The sequence below is a fragment of the Crinia signifera genome, chromosome 1 (assembly GCF_055691185.1).
Source record: "Crinia signifera chromosome 1, ASM5569118v1, whole genome shotgun sequence".
NCBI lineage: Eukaryota > Metazoa > Chordata > Amphibia > Anura > Myobatrachidae > Crinia > Crinia signifera.
Genome location: NC_139217.1, coordinates 338,756,991 through 338,782,379, shown reverse-complemented (window position 1 = coordinate 338,782,379; position 25,389 = coordinate 338,756,991). Strand labels below are relative to the sequence as shown.

The following is a 25,389-nucleotide window of genomic DNA, read 5'->3' as shown; positions in this document are numbered from 1 at the left end:
CTTACTGTGAATAGAACACTGTTTAATTAATACAGCAAGGGGCTGTGGTATCCCAACTGCTGGTACACCTATATTTGATACTGACATTGTTGCATTAATTGGGCTTGATTAGCCCTTCTCTTACAGAGTGACTAATATTTCAGGTCCCAGCAGGGACAAACAATTTGAATAAGGTCAAGAGGCGCCTATTTGACAATATTAGAGACATTTATCACACACATGATATGCCCGCATGTGCTGTTTTAAACAAGCACTTTGTCTCACTGTCCTTTTTTTGATGTTTGTATGTTGTTTTAAAATATTTCACAGTCTTAACAATGATTAATTAAAAGTTATATTTTAGTGTATAATTATTTCTCTGTGGTGCACTGCAATAAGACACACTTTTCTCTCTCCATAATAAAATTATATTTATAAACACTCCCAATTCATGAAAATATATATAGGCATAAGCCCTAAAACGTTGACATGAGACCTACTGGTGTGTGATGTCTATTATTCAGAGTGATGTCCATACCTTGTTTGAGATAGATCTATAAATCTACATAAATAGGTGGATATAGACCCAGGTTGGGACATTACTTGAATAGTCCTACATTGTATAGAATATTAGGCTAATGTCCAGTAAATAATAGTGAGCATTACATACAGCATGTGCTTTTTATTCACCTCCAATACTGTTCCCCCAGGCAAGCAAGGTCAGACCAAGCACTGTATTACTCAGCCGGAAGATAACACCAAAAGTGCGCAACAGGTTAACAACTTCAGATGCCGCGGCACTGATCCAGAGAGCGCTGACAATGAATCCCATGAAGGAGAAGAGCTGCAGGGGAGATCGAGGACAGGCAGGAGTAAGCACAATGGGCAATGCTGGCACAGAAGTATATACATGGTGCTGAACTATCTGAAGGACATAGCTTAGCCGAGATGGAAGGGGTTATAAATAAAACTCGCTCTCATATAGACTCTTACACAATGATATCTGGGGGGCTGATCATTCGTGGTGGTAAAGAAAACAATGATTGCCAAAGGGGTCCCAATCAGCAGCAGAACAGCCCAAACTGGAAACACTCCCTGAATGGCGTACAGTCCATCTGCGAGGTCAGAAAGCAAACACATTAGGCTCTACAATAAATGGCATACAGAACTTTCAATGATCACAAATGGAGAAACAACACAGAAAAGTAATTATAATGAACAAGTTATGGTTACAGATAGCACTGCTGCAGGGGAAAGTTTAATAGGAGTCATACAGCACAGTCACCCCTATGGAAAATGGCGGAAAGGTGACCTTGGGCCTGATTCTTGTTAGCTAGCAGCTTACAGAGTCCCAGAGAGCCTGCCACTGCTGTATCCTCTCGCAACCATGCAAGGGGCTGTATCACAAAGACACATCCCTCACATATGCCCGCAGCAGGAGAAATTATTTGATTAATGATTTCTCCAGGGCACGGAAATATAAGTCACTGCAGACTGACATATTTGCAAGCTCCCAGATGAAGACAGGGTGGGCGGCTGATGTCATGTCAGACGCCCGCCCCTGGCACCCATGCTCCCGCCCACAATCCCATGGGAACGCCCATGGAACGCTAGGCATTCCCATGGGTGACACCAGTCCTCCCCGCCGCACGCTCAACCACACCGCTCCGTGCGAATTGCTGGGTGACATTGTAAATTGCCGCAGCAGTTCGCACAGTGGACTTGCACATGTGCACAAAAGACTGCGTGCATGCGCAGTCCATCAACCATCGGAATGGGGCCGAATTTGGCCCTGCCCGAATACATCAGAATGACCCCCATTATGTGGCCGGTACTTACATGTTCCAGCATGCAGACAAAACACACAGAGGAGAGGACTGGTGATCACATGAAGGCAATTCAAGGGCCTCTGCCAGTTGCGATCCTCCTTGTCTGGGTCCATTATGGGAACAGTGAGAAGCAGCAGCATTTCCACAGGAACCTGGAGGCAGGAAATGGATTATGCCATTGTACATGCTAAGAACATAAGAGATTTCTCACAACCCCCTTCCCAGCCCTCGCTCACTTTTACTACTTTCAAGACTTTCCAGGGCCAATGTTTTTGTCTCCATTTCCTTGAGTCCACTGGATTCAGCTGCTCCAGGAGTATCTGCCAGGTAGTATGCTGCAGAGGCAGTAATGGCTGATACTCATCTCCTGGGGAGGAGAAATAAGGAGATAAATAGTATCCCTCACACATACACACAGCTTCCCAATACTGTATATAGTTTCTTTTCACCCTTTTAGAAGTCTGTAAATTTCATTTCTTCTAGGTGCTTAGTAACCCATTTCTATGAATGAGATTGGAAACAGCTCATGTTTCAGCAAGGAGAACGCTCACTGAACAGCTGCTAGGACATTGGCTCAAAAAGATTACATGAATTTGATGGATTTATAGTCCACACCAATGGTCACTTTTAAATATGTCCACAGAACTTAACAGGAGGAATTACAATAAAGAGGAAGCAGGGTAAATATTTAAACATACTTCCTCAATACAGGTATGTCTATTACCAAGTACACATAGTAATAACCATGTGGTAATGCATAACAGCCTGTATGATCCGTTACTGATTATGTAACTGTAGAAATCCCCAAGTGTAAGCAATGTCCCAATAGAGATCCTTAGCACAATGCCTCTGGTCAAATGCAGGTCTCACCTGACACGTTTTACTGCAGATACACAGCTTTTGTCAGCTGCTTGGTCAAACAAACTACAGCAATGTCCAGTCTCATGAGATTATATATATATATCTATCACTATCTGCGGCACTCCGGACTGGTGAGAAAGACACTTTGCCACCGTCATCAGGATGTTGACCCACTGAAACATTGATATGCAAACTGGTGAGGTGTCTTTTTCTCCAGTCTGGAGTGCTGAAGATGGTGAGATGTGCATATGCCATTATTAGATAGAGAAAATATGCTATTCGCCCTGCCCCCTCCAGCGGAGGCCCACTCTCTATCTTTATAATGAGGCATATTTTACTGAATAAAAAACAAACAAAAAAAAACTAACAACCCCAAAAGGCCTTGCACTACAAGGTAGAGCTACTCAAATAACATGCCCCCATGTCAGGAATTCTCCATGGGAGAAGTCCGTATAACAAATAAAAGTACTTCTGTATTACCCGGGCGCCCACTAAGCACTTTGCTTAGTGTGGTATTCTCCGTAAGAACATTGCATCGCAGTACCCGTTTTAGTGTAATATGATGCGTGCGATGCGATGTTACCAAGTAATTTATTCACTGCTCTTTTCCCGCCTGTTAAATGATGCATTACCTGTACTATAATTTATACACACACACCCCCTCCACTATCCAAGCCACCTCTAAGCCTTATCAGCGCGCAGCATTACCCCACTATCCACGCCACCCCGAAGCGTGGCAAGCGCAGCGAGCACCGCGAGGGGCATCTGAATGCGTCCTCCCGACCTTTTCATACCCCCATTATCCACGTCGGTGTGGAGTTGATTTCATATAGTGTGGCGAGCGAAGCTAGCCACCGAGCCCGAAGCATGACGAGCACAGCGAGGGGACGCGGAGTACATGTAAAGTAATCCACTTCCGCTTGCCTCACTATATAAAATCAACTCCACGCCGACATGGATAGTGGGGGTATGAAAAGGTCGGGAGGACGCGTTCCGCCGCCGCTCGCCACGGTTCGGGGTGGCGTGGATAGTGGGGGGGGGGGGGGGGGTTTAAGGAACACATTCACAGCTCTTACGCAAGTTCTGACTGACTATGCTATTTGCGTAGCTTAAGCTTATTCACAAAGCATAGATACGGTAACTGACAAACATCTATCAGTACTGTATGCATATAAACTACTGGGATCGCATCGCATGGCACTAAAACGGGACATGGGATGCAAAGAGATTTCATTCCGCAACCGTATGAATGTAAATTGGGCGCCCGGCTACTACACAAGTACCCAAATAAATTAGATTTTATTTTTCTATACAACTATATTTATATCTCAAATGATCTAACAAAAATACTCTGAATAATTTAAACATAATTGATATAGTGGTTAAAAATAATATTCATTTTAAAAGTCTAGGCACAAACCCTAGATAACATAGCAAACAGAAAAGCTTTATAATAGAAAAATGACAAATACTACACGTGCTTTGGTTACTATGTCTAAATGCATTTGCCTATGGTGAAATAGCTGTAATCGGAATGCGAACTACATTTGCATATAAATTGGAAGCAGAAGCTTGAAGCAGCAGTTGCTGGGAAACATGAAGTATAGCAAGTGTGAGATGCTGATACATAGTAATTGGAAATGGGTACTTGGGGGAGAAGGGTCACACCACAAGTATGTGGAGGTACAAAGGGAAGTGGAAGAGAATCCTTATGGGAACGCCAAGATTTTATATGTGCCACCTTCTGAGGACAGGGAAGCTTTGACATTAAATGCAAAAATATATTCAATTTTTAAAAACAATATAAATAAAAAAGGTATGTTAATTGGAAAGAAAATTAATTGCTCCACTGAAAACGGCTTTAATGTTTATTTATTACATTATTTTATTTTCTAGAAGTATTAACCCCTTCCCGACATTTGACGTACATTTACGTCATGGTCGGGATGTACTTCCCGACACATGACGTAAATGTACGTCATGACTTCAAAGTGTCACCGCGTCTAGAGACACGGTGACAGAGGGACGATGTCTGCTGTCCCTGACAGCAGACATCTTCCCTCATTGCCCAGGGGGGGCAGCGATGCCCCCCGCCATGGGCGATCGCTGCGATTGGCTGTTCAAACGTGAACAGCCAAAAGCAGCGTTTACTGTGTGATGTGCATAATTTTGACTCTGCTGCCCCCTAGTGTCCAAAAAAATTAAAAGCAGGTTGAAATAATGATGTAATAATAAAGTATAGATATGGTCTTTGTTAGTTATTAACTATTTTGAGTGGTATGATTATTTGTCTCACAAGCAGAAAATGTAACATTTTGCAAAATGTTCAATTTTTTTACGACATTTTGGCATTTTTCAAAAAAAAAAAAAAAAACTGTATCAACCAAAATTTAGCACTAACTTAAAGTACAATGTGTCATGAGAAAACAATCTCAAAATCACTGGGATAAGTAAAAGCAAAAAAAGGTTATCCCCACTTAAGTGATACCTGTCAGATTTGAAATAAAGGCCTCTGTCAGGAAGGCAAAAACATGCTGCGTCGGTAAGGGGTTAATTGAAAGGTACTTTAAAAAAAAATCATATTACTTTTGCTGAAACTTTATTGTACTGGACAAACAATTGTGATTGCACCCTTGCAATGCAGTGCTTTAATAAAAAAATTATAAAAAAAACCAACAAAAAACTGTTCTATTATACTCTTTTATGCACAACTTGGCTCTAAATAAGGGTCTACTTTTGAAACTTAAAATTAATCTTCAATGGGTTTATATGGACTAAAGCAGTGGTTCCCAAACTGTGCGCCTAGGCTCCCTGGGGTGCCTCGGGTTGGTCGTCCAGGACCAATTCAAATTATTTATGATCAATTATTTCTGGACAAGACCAGTGCTGGTGGCTGCTAATCATACAATGTGTACAATCAGAACCAAATCCTGCCCTTTACCACATAACTGAACCTAAGAAGCACATATAAACACAATCTACTTAATATGATATATATTTTTTTGGGCCATGGGGTGCCGTGGAAAAATTCTGATACTCTAGGGTGCCGTGATTAGAAAAAGATTGGGAACACCTGGACTAAAGGATTACTGGTCAATTAAGCATTTTATTACCATTGGATTATGAATTATTAAGCAACATGTGCTGTCTAAATGTGCCGAACACTGAATGCTGCAGAGTTCAGTAGCTATGAAGTGTGAGCTACTTGCATTGCAGAGGATCCATGTAGGGAGTGGGACATACCATATTCAGAGTCTTGAGGGGTGTGTACTGGGTTTTCTTCAGAGTCTGTTATAAGATCTAAGAGAAATATATTTATAAAAAAAAAAAAAAGAAGAAAAAAACATTTAGTCATGAGGAAAATAACATTTTGTGTCTAGACCAGTGGTTCCCAAACTGTGGGGGTTATTCTAGTTCACGCTGACAAAATCCTTCTTCGATGGACAAAACCATGTGCACTGCAGGTGGGGCAGATGTTACTTGTGCAGAGAGAATTAGATTTGGGTGGGGTTTTACTTCAAAGTGAGATCTATATGGCAGTGTAAAAATAAAGCAACCAGTATTTACCCTGCACAGAAAAAAAATAACTCACCCAAATCTAATTCTCTTTGCACATTTTACATCTGCCCCCCTGCAGTGCATATGGTTTTGTCCATCTAAGAAGTATTTTGTCAGAAAGAGTGAACTAGAATAAGGCCCTGTGTGCCTAGGCAGCCTGGGGTGCCTCAGGACACTTACAGGGGTGCCTTGGGTTGGTGAACCAGGATCAATTCATATATTAGTTATGTTCAATGTAACAGGCAAAAGCAGTGCTAGTGGCTGCCAATCATAACATATGTGGACAAACAGGAGCAAATCCTGTCGCTCACCACATAACTGACATATAAACACAATGTACTTACTTTTATATTTTTCCCTGAATTTCTCAATAAGAAACATTTGAGCTAGGGGTGTCTTGAAAACATTTTGATGCTCTAGGGCAGTGGTTCCCAACCCTGGTCCTCAACTACCCCCAACAGTGCACGTTTTACAGGTCACCCGGCAGATGCACTCATTATTCAGGCCCATTTGAAAAGATCCACAGGTGGAGCTAATTATCTCACCTGTGATTCTGTGTGGAGACCTGCAAAACATGCACTGTTGGGAACCACTGCTCTAGGGTGCTGTGATTCAAAAAAGTTTGGGAACCCCTAGACTCTAGACTGTTCTGACACGAAGGGGGGTATGCAATCCAGGATCACGGCTGTCGATCCCTCCTGACAGCCGTGATCCTGGCTCCTTTGTAGTTTGCTCGACAGCGAATCGGCCGGCAGAATTCAATGTCCCTCCTGCCGATCGGCGAAAAGGGGGCGTGGCTGCTAAAACGGTTGTGGATTGTAGATCTTCTGCCAGAATCACAACAATCCACGGCCGTTAGCCGTGAACCCTCTACAATGCGGTCAGTAAAGACAGCATTGAATAGGGCCCAGCCGCTATACCCCCCCCCCCCACAGTGTTCCTGGATTGCAGACCGTATCAGTCCCACTTGGACCATTTGCCATTTACCAACAAGAGTCAAACCATCATTGATGTTGTCACTGGAGGTATGAAGATGTAATTACACCAAGGAACTGCAGTAGGAGTTGGTTATTTGTGCCATCTTGGGCCACTCCTGGCAATATCTGCACCTTTCCATTCTACCTCTGGATGACCATTTGGGGATCCACTTTACTATCCATGGGCCCTTAAAAACGCATTCTCCAGGACACCTCAAACTCTACGGTTAATGGGGGCCATGAAATTGTGATATATTCATTTTATCTGTTTTCTTTTTTCAAGCTGGCTATCCAGTCATTTTAATGAACTTAATAAATGTCTTTGTAATAGATTAACTAATCTTTAATTGTTTTAGCGCTGCTTATTTTCATGTTTTTTACAGTCTGTTATCGACTGTCTGATAAGACTTCAACAGTGGCAAAGTCCGTGAATTGGGAAAAATAAATGTGGATTAGACAATCCAGTAGCCATTTTGACACTGCAGATTCGACTTTTTATAAAGCTGAATCTGCATAAACATATATTTCAGCCTGTTGGAAATATTGGCTGGGACTGAATACCCCCAATATAGATGTTAATGCGCAAAATGGTAAATAATTCTATTACAATTTCTGTACCTACCCTATCGTCATGTATGATCCAGTTCTAGCATGCTCTTTTTTTAATATGACATGTTAGCAGCTATACGTGTACATTTCACCAAATAGTGACCGATAAAAAAAAGGAGTCTGTACTCAAAGATCGCTAGAACATTGAGGTATTTGATGGTTACTATAGGGATCAGAAACTTCCATCATAAATCTGTTTTTGCCCACTGCATCACGTTAATATAATGTCACAAATGTTCTATAGTGCCACGGTTCTACACAGAGTTGTACAGTTACAGATAGAAAAAACAAGAACAAATGCTTTACCTGGTTCATCTAAGCTGGGGGCAGCCAAAAGCCGATAACGCATCCTCTGATACACCCAGGTGGAGAGGACGACCACAAGAACATAAGCCAAGTAAAGCAGCAAATACACTATGAGCAAATCAATATGGAAATAAGTAAGTTATGGAACAGAATACACAAATCATATGAATTAAGCAAAAAAAAAAAAAAAGGAAAATGTTTAACGCTAAACAAAGTGGAGCCTGGTGCTAGGTAATAAAAAGTTTTTATTAGTTAATATGGTACTCTTTACCTAGAACGGCGCCCAAGATTTGGATCTTGGGCATCGCAAGGTAAAAAATTGCATGCGATGCGACCGACCGACGCGATTACCGCGATTTTACATAGGGAACAATGTTAAATGGCCCACAGAGCCCAAATAGCCACCCTCAAGTGTGAAATGGCCCCCCCCCAATTGTTAAGCCACCCCACGATCAACCAGAAGCGTGGCAAGCGCAGCGAGCCCGCGAGGGGCGGCGGTACGCGTCCTCCGACCTTTTCATACCCCCACTATCCACGTCAGCGTGGAGAATAGAAAGTGTGGCGAGCGCAGTGAGCCACCGAGCCCGAAGCTTGGCGAGCGCAGCGAGCCCCGCGGATACCTTCACATGTATCCGCGTCCCCTCGCGGGCTCCACAGGTATCCGCGTCCCCTCGCGGGGCTCGGTACGCTCGCCACGCTTCGGGCTCGCCACACTTTCTATTCTCAACTCCACGCCGACGTGGATAGTGGGGATATGAAAAGGTTGTTGCGCTCGCCACGCTTCGGGTTGACGTTGATCGTGGGGTGGCTTAACAATTGGGGGGGCCATTTCACACTTGAGGGTGGCTATTTGGGCTCTGTGGGCCATTTAACATTGTTCCCTATGTAAAATCGCGGTAATCGCGTCGGTCGCATCACCATTTTAGGTAAAGAGTACCATTAATATTAGTTATTAGTAGCATAAACCAGTGCAGTCTACATGAATCAGTTGCCAGTTATATATACAAGCATGGATTAGCAGTGACTGACTAGATTGCCAATTTAGAAATTACTGAAATGAACATGGATGCATTTGGAACAATGTAGGAACAGGTGGCTGGAAAGGGAATGATGGGGATAGCAGAATGACCACGTACCTAAAACATCTGGCAAGTCCACATATCCTCGATAGAGCACGTAAAATGTGAGGAAGATGGCAGACATGTAAAACACAATATCTCTTAGGAAGGGACGAGAAGCTGCTGTGAAAGGTTTCACCAGTGTGATGCCTCCAGCCACCACGGTGGTGACAAATATACCTGCACCTGGGATAGGCAATAAAGAAAGCTACAAATTACTTTATAATAATACATACAGGGGGGACATTTATCACTTTCTAATTTGCAGACATTGTAGAGTCACTAACGTGTCTGTATCTAGGAGTTATTCACTTTGGATTTTCTTACATAGTTTTATGGTTACCATCAAACATACCAAAGAGTGCACCGATAGCCAATCCCGCAGTCCTGGAGTCAGAGAAAGCAGCCACAGCGCTGAATACATCAGGGGCACCATTCCCAAAGGCCAAAAAGGTGACACCATGGAAGCCGGCCGTTAAGGAAAGTTATTTTCCTAAACTATACATACTCATCAACCTAGGGTCTCAGATCCAGCACCTCCAATAATGCATTATATATCCACTAAGGCAGAGGCAAGCTGTCCGATTCATAGTGGTGCATCTCCCTATGCCCCAACATCTCACACTGGGGCAGATGTATTACGCCTGGAGAAGAGATAAAGTAGAAGGTGACAATGCACCAATCAGCTATGTTTGAAAATGTCAGTTGGGAGTTGAATGGCTGGTGCGTTATCACCTTTATCTCTTCACCAGGCTTAATACATCTGCCCCAATGTATGGAAATCAACACTACTAAAACCTGGCTTTATGCATTGAAAAAAAAGCTGCTTTTCAAGTCAGTGTATTTAGTAGTTGAGCAATTTGCACATAGATGATGCCAGCTTATGATCCCATCAGAGCCAATCTTTTCCTGGGAGGCATCAGGACTTATCATACAGGCAGCAGGGTTGTTTTTTTCTGGAATATAGATTGGGACAGAGGGTTTTAACATTGGGGGCAGGATGTACTAACGGGAAAATGTGGTAAAACCCCCGTTTTACCGCATTTTCCTATGTACTATTACCCGGCCGCCACGTCACCGCAGTGTAGGGTATCACCACCTTTGGGTGGCGATACCCTATAGAAGCCTATGGGCCCGATGCCTCCGCCGAAAAACCCGCCGACCCCCCTCTCCCCCTCCCTCTCTTACCTGGTCCAGGTCCTCCTGGACCCGGAAGGTAACACCTTCCTCCCCCTAGGACGTCCTTCCGGCTGCAGGGGGGAGGAGGCGGCTCCGGGGACAGCTTGCTTAGCTGTCCCCGGCGTGAGGGATGCAGGAGGGGGCAGGGAGGTGACGGAGACCCCCCGCACACCACATTCCAGGTATCGCGCGGGGGGGCCTCCGTCACCGCATCGCGATGCCAGCCGCATATGTTAGTACATATGCGGCGGCATCGCGGCGATGTATATTAATACATCCCGCCCTGAATGAGAAGTACAGTCATGTGACAAAGGGTTGGGGGTACAGTATAGTAAAGTATGTGTGAGTGTACATTGCATACTTGTTGGTAATACAGGTTGAGTATCCCTTATCCAAAATGCTCGGGACCAGGAGAATTTTGGATAACGGACTATTCCGTATTTCGGAATATTTTTATATTTCAATGATGTATTTTGAGGTATCTTGCATTTATGTTGTACATATACATCAAACACATGAAATAAAACACAAATAGATTTTATTTGTGCATAAAACAAGGTTTCAAAACATGAAACAAAGTTTGTGTACAATCTCAGGCACTGAATTTAAATGCCAAGCAATCATTGTATTGTACATATATAGTGCCAGTTACATATCATTCCCTCAGTAGTGCTGTTACAGATGTCCCCAGTAAAGGTGAATACACACGGGGGCAATATTGGCTGAAATCGCTGGCAATATGGTCGCTGAGCGACCATATTGCCAGTGATTTGGAGTGCTGCTGGCGATAAATCACCAGCTGCGCGCTCCCGTGTGCACTCCCTAATGGTCGCTGGAGCATGCTCCTGCGACCAGCGACTTCCCCTGGCACTGAGCAGGAGGTCAGTGGAGATCAGCGGCAGAAGGATTCCCTTCTGCTGCTGCTCCCTCCTCCGTTCGGGTCTCTCTCCTCCCCGCCGTGTGATAGCAGCAGCGTCTGGAATGTATGGTTTTCGGAATAATTCGGATAACGGATATTCCTATACGGGATACTCAACCTGTAGAGGGGATAGTAAGAATGGAGTGGGGGTATATTGGCTTATTTTCTTTAAATTATCTAATGCCTTGGCTACATTACACTATATTCTACTATTATAGATCAGCACTTGTAATCAGCAACATATACTACACCAAAAGGTTAAGCTATTAGTATAAGCTATTCATAACAGTCCAGTGAAGCATTCGAATATTTAGAAAGGATACTGCCACATTGTGGGATAGTCTAAGTGTTCGGGAGATTGCAGATAAATTGGGACAAAAGCTGAAAAAGAAATAAAAAGTTTAATAGAAGTGCTTAAAAACACACACAATCCATGACCACAAATATGTTAATCAGCCAATGACCACAAATATGTTAATCAGCCAATCACGTGTCAGCATTTTGATGCATAAGAATATGCAAAAAAAAAAAAAAAAAAAAGGTAAGTGGTTCTATTTTTGTTTATACCAGACAGCAGAAATTAAGCTGAAATTGCTTCTTTGTGTACAAAAGTGGAGTACACACGTAGAGATGTGTGCTAAGCTATTTTGGGTAGGTGTTTTCCCTATCGCCCATGGAGATCATTAATCACTGCATTGTTAAATATATTAGGCATACACACTAGAAGATATTGCCATCAGTATCTTTCAGAAGCCCCTTTCTGAATGAGATTGGTGACAATATTTCTAGTGTGTATGGGCCTCAGAGATTTCCAGATTTTCATTCCAACCAGCCAGGTTAAGCTGGCCATACATCAGAAAGATCGATCTTAAGATCGATTGCGCTCATGATTGTGTACAATTTCCCTTGAAAACCCCGGCAGTCCTTGGTGGTTTTTGGACACACAATCTACACACAATCCATCTTACAATCAGTCATACAATCCATCTGCTGTATGATTGTGTATACAAGATGTGCACACAATCTGCATACAATCCATCATACAATCAGTCATACAATCCATCTGATGATTGATTGTATGATTTGTGTACACAAGATGTGCGCACAATCTGCATACAATCCATCTTACAATCAATTGAGATTGTATGATTGGGTACAATATCTTTCTGATGTATGGCCACCTTTAGAAAGAATTTCTAGTGTGTATGAGCCTTTAGAACCATAATGCCAACAATCTTATTTAAAAGCTACAGCCTACCTGAATAATGTTGCCGTCACATTCAACTGATCTTGTAATTGCCAATATTCATCATACTACACTCCATGGGGCAGATGTATTAACCAGCGTATTAACCGGGGAGGGGTTACGTTTTTTTAATGTATGTACCCTGCAATCCCTCCCAGTAATTAGTGGCCCAGTACTAGCGTTGTCCTATCCCCTGCTGCTGGCTCCCGGCTGCACTGGAGATCTTGCGGTAATAGCGAGATCTCGCGTATGCCCATTACAGCCAGCTGGGGGGAAACTGAGATCGCAGGGATGCTGGGGGCACCAATAAGGGAAGTCATTAATGCTGGGAATAATGGCTGTCCTTATCAGTGCTGGTTAACACTGGTTAACACATTCGGCCACTACGGGTGCCTGTTTCTCCACATTATGCAGGGGAAGCGGGACCCGTTATTTAAAAAACATTAGGGGCAGATTAATACCTCTGCCCCTAGGTTACAAAAAAGCACAAATTAGATAAAGTTGGATCCACAAAGATGATAATCCTTAAGGGATGCACACACGGCGATTCTTTCTAAGCGATTTTGACTACATCATCAAAATCGCTTAGAAGGTTTGCCTGAATCACCCAGTGTGTACACAGCAGGCGATAGCGATGCTATTGCCCAGCCAAATAGACACTGCAGGCAAGAATATTTTGTCTTAATGCTTCAGTGTGAAATTGAATGTACACGCGGGCTGCTGCTGGGGATGGCAGCAAGCTTAAACCCCATACACATTTTTACTAAACAAAAATCGCTTATTCAAAATCTCCCAGCTAGTGCCCCGTGTGTACACCTTTTTATAGTACAGGTCGAGTATCCCTTATCCGAAATGCTTGGGACGAGAATTTTGGATAAGGGATATTTACGGTTTTTGGAATACTTTTGTTTTTTAATACTTACCTGGTCCCCTGTTGGTGCCCCGATGGTCCCAAGATGTCCACAGTGTCCCCCGGCATCCACAGAGGTGACGTCACCGGTGCGCCCACGCACTCACGCAATGCACTCCTGGGACCGCTGAATAGGATCCTGAAGATCCCCATGTCCCTTGCCGTTTAACCCCCACGTCGGCAGCTCACCCTATTCAATATACCGGGGGAACCTTCGCTGTCAAATGACGGCGACAATTCCCCCAAACAGCGAAACTCGCAGCTAATGCAGGGAACCTGCTGCATTTAGCCACAAGCCTCGCTGTTTTAGCGGCCGCACACGCCATTGCCACACCGCTGCAAAGACCAAGCGAGGTGGGAATGGCATGTGCATGGGGTCAGTTGAATACTGACCGTGCGAGCTGTGACAGCAAGCAGTCAGCTCTGCTCGCAAAAGTCATTGAAAGGGTCAGAAATTTCAAATGGTCTAAACAGGATGTCTACTGTATCTGGGACAGTGGTGGTGTTACTAGAGTTTTGCGGACTTTGCCAGGAGACACCAAAATAACATAAGCTAGTAGCAGGCACGTATCCCAGTCAGAGAGAGAGCTATTGTGGTCCAGTCCTGAGATGCTATTGGGTCCCTGGCTGGCTCTTAGTGTTAGAGACACATTTCCTGCTGTCGGTTACCAGAGCAACTTTGCTGCCGTGCACTAGGACCCAACAGCTTTCCACGTTGGCATTACAACAATCTAAAATTACTAAAGTGGCACTCCTATTGATTAATACATTGATTGGTTACACTATGCAGTTTTGCCAATGTTAAAAAAATAATAATAATAATAATAATAATAATAATAAGTAGAGTGGTAAATATTTCATCATTTCTACCAATGTTCATACTAGCACCTTGCACCTTTAAAAGCCAATCCAGTTCCACTTTCTTGCCTGGGGTGTCACAGTCTGCTGTGATGCATCTTACAGTCTGGTCTGTATTGATATAGAATATAGACTGTGCAAGAAGCATAACAGTATATAGTGACACCTCAGGAAGGTAAGAAATGAATGGATTTTGAAAGGTGCAGTGCGCTAGAATGAATGCTATCTACACAATAGTTTCTTCCCATTGCTGGCATTTTATGTTTTTGTAAGCAACTAGTAAATTTACATAAATGAGTAAAAAACAAGAAAAGGAAGATAATAAGGGCTTTCATATAAACTACAGCCCTAATAATAATTAACCTGCCAAATAAACATTTTGATCCTTGTTATGCCCAGTGTATGCATCTCGGTCTACTGCAAGTTCGTGTTTTCAATGACAGAAGTGAAACTCTGCTTTGCTATTGGTTGACACTTCCGTAATAAAGGTATGACCAGCTGTACATCGTAAGGATTGTTTTAGTGCCAATTTTGTCATTTATTTTTAGTTGCCTTTCGGTGTCCCCTCCATTACTCTATACATGTCATGTCAGGCTCTGTTGGTTCCTTATTGTGTTTGTAACCACAGGGCTACTGTTGGCTAGATGTTATTTGGGTGGAAGCCCATTCCACATACAAGCACAGTGCTATTGTGGGAAAAAACCTCAGCAGTGTCGCCACATTCAAAGTCATTTTAGACTTTTCTCTTGCCCATTCTTCCACTGAATAGCACAGACATAAGTTTGGCACCCTCCCAATTGCAACGTATTCATGTAGAATGCAGCCAATTTCATGTGCAGGGCTGGCACATATAACCCAGGCAGTAGTTTGGCATAGAGACATATAATCTTCCATTAAAGTTTACAACAATTCTCTGGAAATAACATGTGCTGGTCTCTATTATAGTAGTGAGCTGCTACAACATATCCGAATGACCTCAGGTAATTGCTTCGATGGGGGCTATCCAATTAGCATCAGGCAGGTGAAAGCAAACCCATTTTGAGCGGAAATTGGGCTGCTGCTAATGAAAACACACAGTAACCACTAAATCCGTGTGTTAAGAAGAAAATGCTTATTTTTTGGGGTGTCCAAGTCGAATAAATTTGGAAAAAAGGATTAAAAACATCAGTTTCTTCGCCACTAATTGGATCTCCATCTAGTCGATTATTTCCATATTAGAGATTCGTATTTTCACGTTGTATCCTGGTGAGGAGAGTATGCTACAGTTGTCAAAAACCCATTGGATATTAAATAGACCTTAAATTAGAATGGTATTCTAGTCTATGTTATAATAATTGTTTAATTCATACAGGAATCACTTAATGATCCAGACTCCTAGGCTGTAGAAACTGGTTTTACAGCAAATACAACTGAATGGAGAATGAAGGTTTACCCAGAATAAAATCAATAATTGCTGGCACAATACTTTGCAAAAAGAAGCGATAGTTATTGAAGTTAAACAGTAGAAAGGGTCGAAGTATAACAAAGATGATATGGGGCCAGATTTATCAAGCTTTAAAAAAGTGATAAAGTGGAGAGTGATAAACAACCAGCTCCTACCTGTAATTTTTCAAACCCAGCCTGTGACATGTCAGGAAGGAGCTGATTGGCTGGCTGTTTATCACTCCTAATTTTATCACTTTTTGAAGCTTGATACATCTGGCCCTTAGACTTCTAAAGCCATAATAAACAGCATTTACTTAGGCTACCATCAAGTTATAATACTACTCTAGGGGTTGGGTACAACATACCAACAGTCAATAGATAAACATGAGAATGTCACCAGTCAATGTCGACATTAACCGTGATGGAAATGTCAACATGCTAGAATCTCGCCACATCAGTCTTGGGGGACGTTTCTGATTCTGAAAAATGTCAACATGTTGCCCATCTATCAACATTTTTACTGTCAACGTTCTGAATGTCAACATTGTTATTTTCAATCTTATGATCGGTGCAAGCGGTTTAGAAATGGCAGCACTGGTCAATTTCTCTCATTTAAAACTGGACTCTGTTGATAAAAAAAACAACCAGTCCCTGACTACCCTGTAAACTGAGGGCCAACTTGGAAACAGACCGATTAGTTCATAATTTTCTAATTACTCTCTGAGGGGTCCAAACAAAACTAAGTGATAGGTCTAAAATCCCAGTGGGTGTACAGTGGTATCCCCATGGGATTGCATCATACTCGGGAGTCGAGGTTCCTACTGGGCATGTGTACGCAGTTGCTGAAGACTTTGCAATGGCTCCAGTGATGGTCTCTATTCTGTTCTGGGTGGTAGCAGTGATTAGAAAGCCGATAGTCTGAGAAATCACAGCTGCCTAGGCATGTTAGTACCAACATTAGTACATTAGGTAGTGACTGAAAATGCACAAACATTCGCACAACACAGACAATTTACATTTCTGAAGCTTTTAAAACTAGGCAGATAGATAGTTAATCCACATGAAAATGTGTAGAAATGTAGGGTGAGATTTAATAGGATGAGAGATTCAGAAAGTGAGAGATTTGGGAAGAAATCTCCAGTTTTTTTAAAGCAGCAATCATTTACACTGCAAAATCAAACTGGTTTGCAGTGTTATACTACTTTCAGACCGCAAATGCCGTGTCGCACACGGGATTAGGACACGGGTCCCATCCCCAGAGCAACACGGCAATGCGGTCTGAAAGTTCCGACACCGACACGGCATATTGCCGAGTCGGTGACATCACATGGGGCGGAGCTGGGCGGCGGCGCGTAATCGGAAGCTCGGGAGTAGGCAGTACTTGGAGCTGACAGTGCTGCCTCCTCCATACTGTGAACGGGACACGGGTCGCTCAACCCAGGCACCCGTTCACACTGCACTTGACACGGGTCATAGCCGTGTTCAACCCTGGTCATTACCAGGGTTGAACATCCGTGTTGTTCTACCCGTGGTGGCCTTTTCAGACCGCACCTTGACCCGTGTTGGGGCAGCAAGAACACGGCAATAACCCGGGTCTAGAGTGCGGTATAAATGATTGCCGCATTAAAAAACCTGGAGATTTCTTACCAAATCAGAGATGGTCTATGAGAGAATAGATTATCACAATCAGATATGCATGCAATTTTACCAGAAGTGACCAAACTTTTACATTTAGCGTATATATTAGATTGTGAGGATGCCTTCACGTAACAAAGGAAAAATTCAGACCTGTTCGCAGGACAAATTTGTATTCAGACCTTTTTCAAGAAAACCATGCAGCTTATCCATATGGTGCAGGGGTAACCAGAGTGTGGGATGATTACTGGGCAGATGTACTAACGCCTGGAGAAGGTATAAGTGGAGAGCACTCCTAACTGTCATGTTTCCTCTACAGCCTGTAACATTAGCCGCAACTTTCTCTCTCTCCTATCTGTTCTCCAGACTTTAGTACATCTGTTCCCCAATTATGTTCCTCCAGTACATGAAACAACCAATGGGGGATGTTGCCAAATTATTTTTGTATAATCCTATAAATGTATGATATATACTGTATATTGGAAAGCACACACACACACACACACACACACACACACACACACACACACACACACACACACGTACACAGAAGAGAAGCAGAGGCTCCCTATCAGCATTTGGAGTGGGTGGACTCACCAGCATGTCAAGGGGGAGTGCAAGGAGAATAGTTCTTCACGTAGAATCAGGAACAGAAATCTGACTGACAGCCTGTGCGGACTGAGTTTCAGGCTGTCAGTGTATACGGAGGATTCCCACCTTCATGTGATGTTTCCATGTAGGGACAGGACAGGAACCAAGTTGAAAGACTGAGGGGGAGATTCTCTAAGAATCTCCGCCCCCCTTCGCATACTTAATTATCGCATATGTTGTAACATATGCGATAATTAAGGCAAAGGACAGCTCTTGCGTTAAGAGCTGTCCTTTGCGGTGGGAGTCGCCGGGTCCCAGCAGGTCCCGGCGGCTCCCCCCTCCCTCACACACCTGGCGCTGCTGCTGCTGCGCCGGGCTCTCCTCCTCCCTGCACCCGGAAGAGGATCAGTGCAGGGAGGAGGTCACAGGTCCGGGCAGCACAGCGATGTGCTGCCCGGACACAGGTGAGGGGGCGATGCGGGGCGGCGGGGGGTCGGCGCGGGGCGGCGGAGGGATGCGGTAGAAGCCCATTGCCAGATTTTTCTGGCGATGCCCCGCGCTGCATTAACCCGGCGGGGGATGCTTACAGCGTCCCGATAACGGGGTTTTTACCGCATTCCTTGTTTAGAGAATCTCCCCCTATAGCAGCTTCAGTCTGACGGCGCCACTGCCCACAGTATGACAGGAGCAGCGGCAGCATTAGTGCACAGGCACAGCAGCAGGGGGGGGGGGGGGGGGAGAAGCGCCTCCAGTCTGGCGCCTCCCTGCTTTGCATCCTCTGCTGAGCGGGTAGCGCCGGCCCTGTTCACTGGTTCATACCGGATGCAACTTTAAAGGGAAATCAAACTATAGAGTGATGATCTACATCTAAAACAGTTAAAATAAACCTTCACCTGTTCAATTGAGAAGATAAAACCATATAGAAATATAAAAGTCTACATAATGTGGGAGCCATGCAAAGTCTGCCTGTGTAGTGTGTATTGTATAGAAAAAAAATAGAATACTTACAACTTTTCTGCAGTCACTGCAAGAATAACAAAGAGGTAGAGGAGCCACAGTGCCTGTCCGGGGAAAGAAGACCAGATCACATACACTACATAATAGTAACAACTATTGGGGTCGCATGCAGAGGGATCTGGCACAGGTTGTGGCAGTTGGTCTGGTTCCTGGCGTATCCAGTCTCTGGGCCAGATTCTCTAAGCTTCAAAAGTGATAAAATGGAGAGTGATAAACAGCCAGCCAATCATTTGACATTTTTCAAACACAGTCTGTGACATGTCAGGTAGGAGCTGATTGGCTGGCTGTTTATCACTCTCCATTTTATCACTTTTGAAGCTTAGAGAATCTAGCCCTCTATCTGCAATTACTGTAGAGTTTGGCAGTTGCCCTGGGGCAGTACTGGTGGGGTTCCCACCACTAACGTACATGCACAATAGCAGTGTGGCCTATTTGAAAATGGTGCTGTAATTGGTTCACTATTGGTGGCATCTCTGAAATTCAAGAGAGCTATGGCAAACCAATGGCAGTTCACCATGTCATAACCCAAGCCCCATAGCCTGGCTAATATTAGTGGGGAAGGAGCAGACAAGAACTCCGCAAGGTGGAAGATGTTGGAACTCCAGGGGGACTCCGTCCATTGAAAAGTGCTTAAAGGTCATTGCCCACTAGGTAAAGGTGCAGTCTTAGGTACTCTTTACCTAGAAGGGCGCCCACGATTTTGATCTTATGCATCGTAAGGTAAAAAAATTGCGTCGGTCGCATCGCATGCGACCAAAAAAACGCATGCGATCGACGCGATTACCGCGATTTCCCATAGGGAACAATGTTAAATGTCCTAATTGACCTGATTTTCCATAGGGAACAATGTTAAAATGGCCCACAAAGGCCAAATAGGCACCCTGAAGTGTGAAATGGCCCCCCCAATTGTTAACGCCACCCCACGCACATCATATACAATAAAAATATACCAGTATATGTACAGCCCATTCTTAAGGTGCCCACACACTAGAACGATTTTTTGGCCGATTGTCCGATTTTCGATAAATCGGCCGATATATCGTACGATTTTTACCGATAATTGGCCGAAAATCGGCAGATCTTTCTAGTGTGTGGGCACCTTAAAGGTGCCCACACACTAGAAAGATCTGCGATCGTAAGATGTGCGCATAAATTAGCCTTGAAATCTTTTTTCTGTCATGGACAAAAGATTTCAGGCAAGCGCACATCTTTACCAAAGATTTTTCTTAAGATCCCGTGTGCGTTCCTATGGATCTTTTGTTAAATCTTCTGATCTTTTGTGCAGCATGTAAGATCAGAAGATTCAGCTAAAGATCCACGGGAGCGCGCATCGGACAAAAATCAGCCGATTTTCTACCGATTATCGGTAAACATCGGACGATTTATTGGAAATTGGCCCAAAAAATCGTTCTAGTGTGTGAGCACCTTTAGTCTCACTGACCAAATACTTGTTTTTATCCTATTCCAGTGTCCATTGATTGTATGTAATTACATCTACATGGTGCCACAGCTGGTCACAAAAACATATCCATTATTAGGCCACTTTAAAAGGATTAACTTGGTCCCTTCCAAAATTCCTTATCATAATAATCTTAAAACCTAGCAAGGGGTCTGTCTCCTGTTAATCCTGTAGCCCATTTGCAATGAAAAAGATTCAGTCCAAAAGGTTTAAAAACGTGAACACAACTTGCATCACTCAAGGAGAGCTAATGAGATGTGCCTTCATCATTCCACTTACTACATGGCATCACTGGCTCCAGTCAGATGGTGTCTTGAGATACCAGGAAGGCCTTGGATTACAGAGTTTCTAAACAGTTTTTTTTTGCCCATGTTGATACCTTTCCTATTTGCAGTTGAGCTGCTATGTATTGTGGTGTAACGGAACTTGAAAATGCCTTAATATACAAATATAACTATTCAGTGAGTTGTTTGAAGAGTCCTCCTCAGCTCTGAGAACACTGGGGTGGATGTTATAAGCCTTGTAAAGTAATAAAGTAGTTATAATGCACAATCGGCTGTATTTGAAAAATGACAGTTAAGAGTTGATTGGCTGGTATATTACCACTTTACCAGGCTTAATACATCAGTCCAATTTTTTTCAGATAGCGATTTTATAAAACAGGAAAGGGATCAGAGAGAAAATGCTCCAACACCTCCTAAATGACTCTCCATGGAGGCTAGATTCACTTAGTAACTATCAAATGCACCACGTGGGTCATTTGCATAAGGATTACTTAACCAGCCAATAGAATAATGGTGTACACAGATTTCTCCTCCCCTCTGTTCAGTCATGCATTGTGGTATGTTACTTATCCTGCTATACTACTTGCTAGAATGGTCACTGTAAATTGCATTGGTGGCACAAAATGTACTAGCTTATCATTCGGTATCGCATGCCTGACTGCCATACAGACATATACTCACATACAAGAAGATAGCGAGGGGAAATAGCTTTGGAGAAAATGAGCAGAAGGCCACATCCAGGTAACCGATGTATCCGCCCGTGGCATTGCAATCTGAAGTGTTCCTGATGAAGCCACAGCGAAGGGAGGAATTTAACGTCCCCACATGTTGACACTGCAGAAAATTAAAAATAAAACACCTCTTAATGTTTGTATGTTCCTGATTCTTACTACAGTGAAAAACAGTGGCACAATAATATTTATTTAATCACAAGAAACTTCTATCCGGCTCCATGAAAGTCCCAATACAGAACACTCACCAAATATTTTGGAATGACTGCAGGCAGTTGCAGGACAATATCTACCCATTTGGTATCTCTTCATTTTCATTATTTTGGACTTACATTTTTGGAAGCGGTAATTACTTTCAATCTCTTTGCAGAATACAACCGACTAGTTCAATACACTGCTAATTCAGACTCCTATGCATAAGGTTTTTAAACATTCAATTTTTACCCTCCATGTTAATGGAACTAGTGTTTTAAAATGTGAATTTAAGAATATTGTTTTTAGGTTGGTTTTGTTTTTTCACCAGTGTGTTGATATAGTCTGTCTATTGCAAATTTTGGCGTTAACAACTCTCCTACATACATTGGTAGCAGAGGAACGTAGTAGTCTCATAAGACCAAAAGTGCATCTCCTTTCCCCTTTCAACTAAAAAAACTTTTTAGCTGTTATCCTATTTTAACCCCTTCCCGACATTTGACGTACATTTACGTCATGGCCGGGAGGTACTTCCCGACACATGGCATAAATGTACGTCATGACTTTAAACTGTCACTGCGTCTCGAGACGCAGTGACAGAGGGACGATGTCTGCTGTCCCTGACAGCAGACATGTCCCTGCATGCCCAGGGGGGGCTGCGATGCCGCCCCCCCCGTCGGCGATCGCTGTGATTGGCTGTTCAGTGTGAACAGCCATTCACAGCGTTTTCCTGTGTTACCAGCGAATCAGACGCTCGGTAACACAGGTGTCAATCACCGCCGGGCGTCAGGGGGCATGAGGGGGTCATCGGTGACGATGACACCTCACCCCACCCTCACCCCACCTGCCCCCAAGGCTGTGATTGGTCCGTGGGACCCACGGACCAATCACAGCCAAGGCGCGACATTTAAACTGACGGTGACTGCGCTGCAGACGCCATTCCGGTCTGGAATAGCGTGCAGAACGGTCACCGTGCCTGCCTGCCGTGAATACCGACCTGATCCTTGCTAATACTTACCTGATCCTTGCAAATACCTTACCTGATCACCTTATCACTGCTTGTAGCGTGCTGGACGCTTCCTGGATCTGACTTCCTGAGACTTCCTGCTGCTGCTGCAGTGTGATAGAGAGATAGAGAGAGATAGAGAGAGATAGAGAGATAGTGACAGAGAGAGCTATATTTTGTGTCTGCTACCCCCCCTTTTTGGGGGTGCAGGGGTTTTCTATATATAAATAACTGTCAGTGCTGCTGCTGCAGTGTCATACAGTGATAGATAGTGATAGATAGTGAGAGGTAGAGAGATAGAGAGATTTGTGTCTGCTACCCCCCCTTTTTGGGGGTGCAGGGGTTTTATTTTATATATATAACTGTCAGTGCTGCTGCTGCAGTGTCATAGAGTGATAGATAGTGATAGATAGTGAGAGATAGAGAGATAGAGAGAGATAGTGACAGAGAGTGATAGAGAGTGTATATTTTGTGTCTGCTACCCCCCCTTTTTGGGGGTGCAGTTTTTTTTTTATACATATAACTGTCAGTGCTGCTGCTGCAGTGTCCTAGAGTGATAGATAGTGAGAGATAGTGAGAGATAGAGAGATAGAGAGAGATAGTGACAGAGAGTGATAGAGAGTGTATATTTTGTGTCTGCTACCCCCCCTTTTGTGCTGATCAGTATATCTGTGCTGATCAGCAACTTTTTGGGGGCGCAGAGGTTTTTTTTTTATATATATACCTGTCAGTTGCTGCCAGTTGCACTGTCAGTTGCACCAAAGGTTGTGCACCTGCTGTCCCTCACTGGTAATCAGTGTCGCATCACTGATCACCTTTTTTTTTTTTTTGTGAGTGCTGTGGGGTCTTTTTTGAATTTTTTTTTTACACACACTGATTTTGTGGGTGTCCTGTGGCCACTGTGCGCCGATCAGTGACGTACATCACTGATCAGCTTTTTCGGCACAGGGTTGATCAATTTTTTTTTTTTTTTTGATCAGATTCCTGTTGCCTTTGAGCGCTGTTCAGTGACAGACGTTACTGACCAACATCTGTGCTCAATTTTTGGCGCAGGACCTTTTTTTTTTTTTTTTAACCCCTTCAATTTTTTATTTTTAACCCCTTCATTTTTTTTTTTTTTTATTGGTATAAAGTATTTTTTTTTTTCTGCACCACATACACACTACACACTACATACCCCCCGGATTGAAATAAAGTTTGTACCCCCCCCCCTACACTATACACGTGTTGAAACATTTCACTACCAGTAACACAAAAATAAAAATGGCATCCCAAATGTCCTCCCAAATGTCCTCCCAGTCATCCAGGAGAATGTATTCAGTGGAGGAGGCATATGCCATGCTTGCCTCTGACTCTGACACAGGCAGTGATGCAAGCGGGGAATTTGAAGGATTCGTCTTAAGCTCCTCTTCCTCCTCTGGTGATGAGGGACCCCCTCAAAGACGCCCCCGTAGATCAGCTGAGATTCCCCCCCCAATAATTGATCTAGTATGGACCCCACCACCAGACAATTTTGAGCCCCAGGTTCCTGAGTTTTTGGCCATGCCAGGAATCCAATTTGATTCCACAGGTCTCAGAGAAATTGACTTTTTCAAATTATTTTTCTCTGATGATTTTATAAATTTAATGGTGGACCAAACTAATTTATATGCCCAGCAGTTTATTGCTCAAAACCCCACGTCATCATTTGCTAGGTGGACCCCTGTAGATGCAGTAGAGATGATGACGTTTTGGGGTCTGGTGTTTCATATGGGCATAGTAAAAAAGCCAGAAATTAGGCAATATTGGAGTACAGATGTTCTGTACAGTACTCCATTTTACCGTATGGCCATGCCCCGGACTCGATTTGAGACAATTCTTAAATTTATACATTACACCGATAATGCACAGTGCCCACCCAGAGATGATCCCACCTTTGACCGGCTATTCAAAGTCAGGCCGGTCATTGATCATTTCAGTGCCAAATTTGAAGAGGTGTACATCCCTGAAAAATGTATTTGTATCGACGAGTCCCTTATACATTTTAAAGGAAGGGTTCAATTCCGCCAGTACCTTCCCAGTAAGAGGGCAAGGTATGGCATAAAAATGTATAAACTGTGTGAAAGCACCTCAGGGTACACCCACAGGTTTAGGGTTTATGAAGGGAAGGATTCAAGAATTCAACCGCCAGAATGCCCCCCCTCCCTCGTAGGTGTTAGTGGGAAAATTGTCTGGGATTTAGTGCACCCCTTCCTGGATAAAGGTTATCACCTCTATGTGGATAACTTTTACACTAGCATCCCCCTGTTTAAGGCCCTTGGTTCAAGAGGTACAGCAGCTTGCGGTACTGTGCGCAAGAACCAAAGAGGCCTCCCAAAAACGCACATTGCCCAAGTAATGAGAAGGGGTGAAAGCAGGGGAATATGCAACGAAAATATGTTGTTGGTCAAATATAAGGACAAGAGGGATGTCCTTATACTGACAACAATTCACGGAGACAGTACCACCTCCGTCCCTGTACGAGGTACCAGTACCCACACCTCAAAACCTAATTGTATCCTGGATTACAATAGGTACATGGGCGGAGTGGATCTTTCAGATCAGGTACTGAAGCCGTACAGTGCCCTGCGGAAAACAAAAATCTGGTACAAGAAGGTGGCCGTGTATATCATCCAGATGGCACTGTATAACGCTTACGTGCTATTCCGTTCTACCGGCCAG

At 43.6% G+C, this 25,389-nt stretch overlaps 1 protein-coding gene across 1 annotated transcript in view; it reads right to left on the bottom strand.

Annotated features, from left to right (window-relative positions):
* SLC8B1 (solute carrier family 8 member B1) overlaps nt 1–25,389 on the bottom strand; it is a 54,277-nt gene that overhangs the window by 6,089 nt on the left and 22,799 nt on the right. Inside the window, exons 4-14 of the mRNA XM_083145759.1 lie at nt 21,442–21,594; nt 19,009–19,061; nt 11,659–11,716; nt 9,593–9,698; nt 9,256–9,423; nt 8,120–8,227; nt 5,913–5,969; nt 2,045–2,175; nt 1,819–1,960; nt 973–1,094; nt 670–823 (exon numbers count right to left, since the gene is read on the bottom strand). Of these exons, the coding sequence (XP_083001885.1) occupies nt 670–823; nt 973–1,094; nt 1,819–1,960; nt 2,045–2,175; nt 5,913–5,969; nt 8,120–8,227; nt 9,256–9,423; nt 9,593–9,698; nt 11,659–11,716; nt 19,009–19,061; nt 21,442–21,594 (1,252 nt within the window). The remainder of the gene's footprint in view (nt 1–669; nt 824–972; nt 1,095–1,818; nt 1,961–2,044; nt 2,176–5,912; nt 5,970–8,119; nt 8,228–9,255; nt 9,424–9,592; nt 9,699–11,658; nt 11,717–19,008; nt 19,062–21,441; nt 21,595–25,389) is intronic.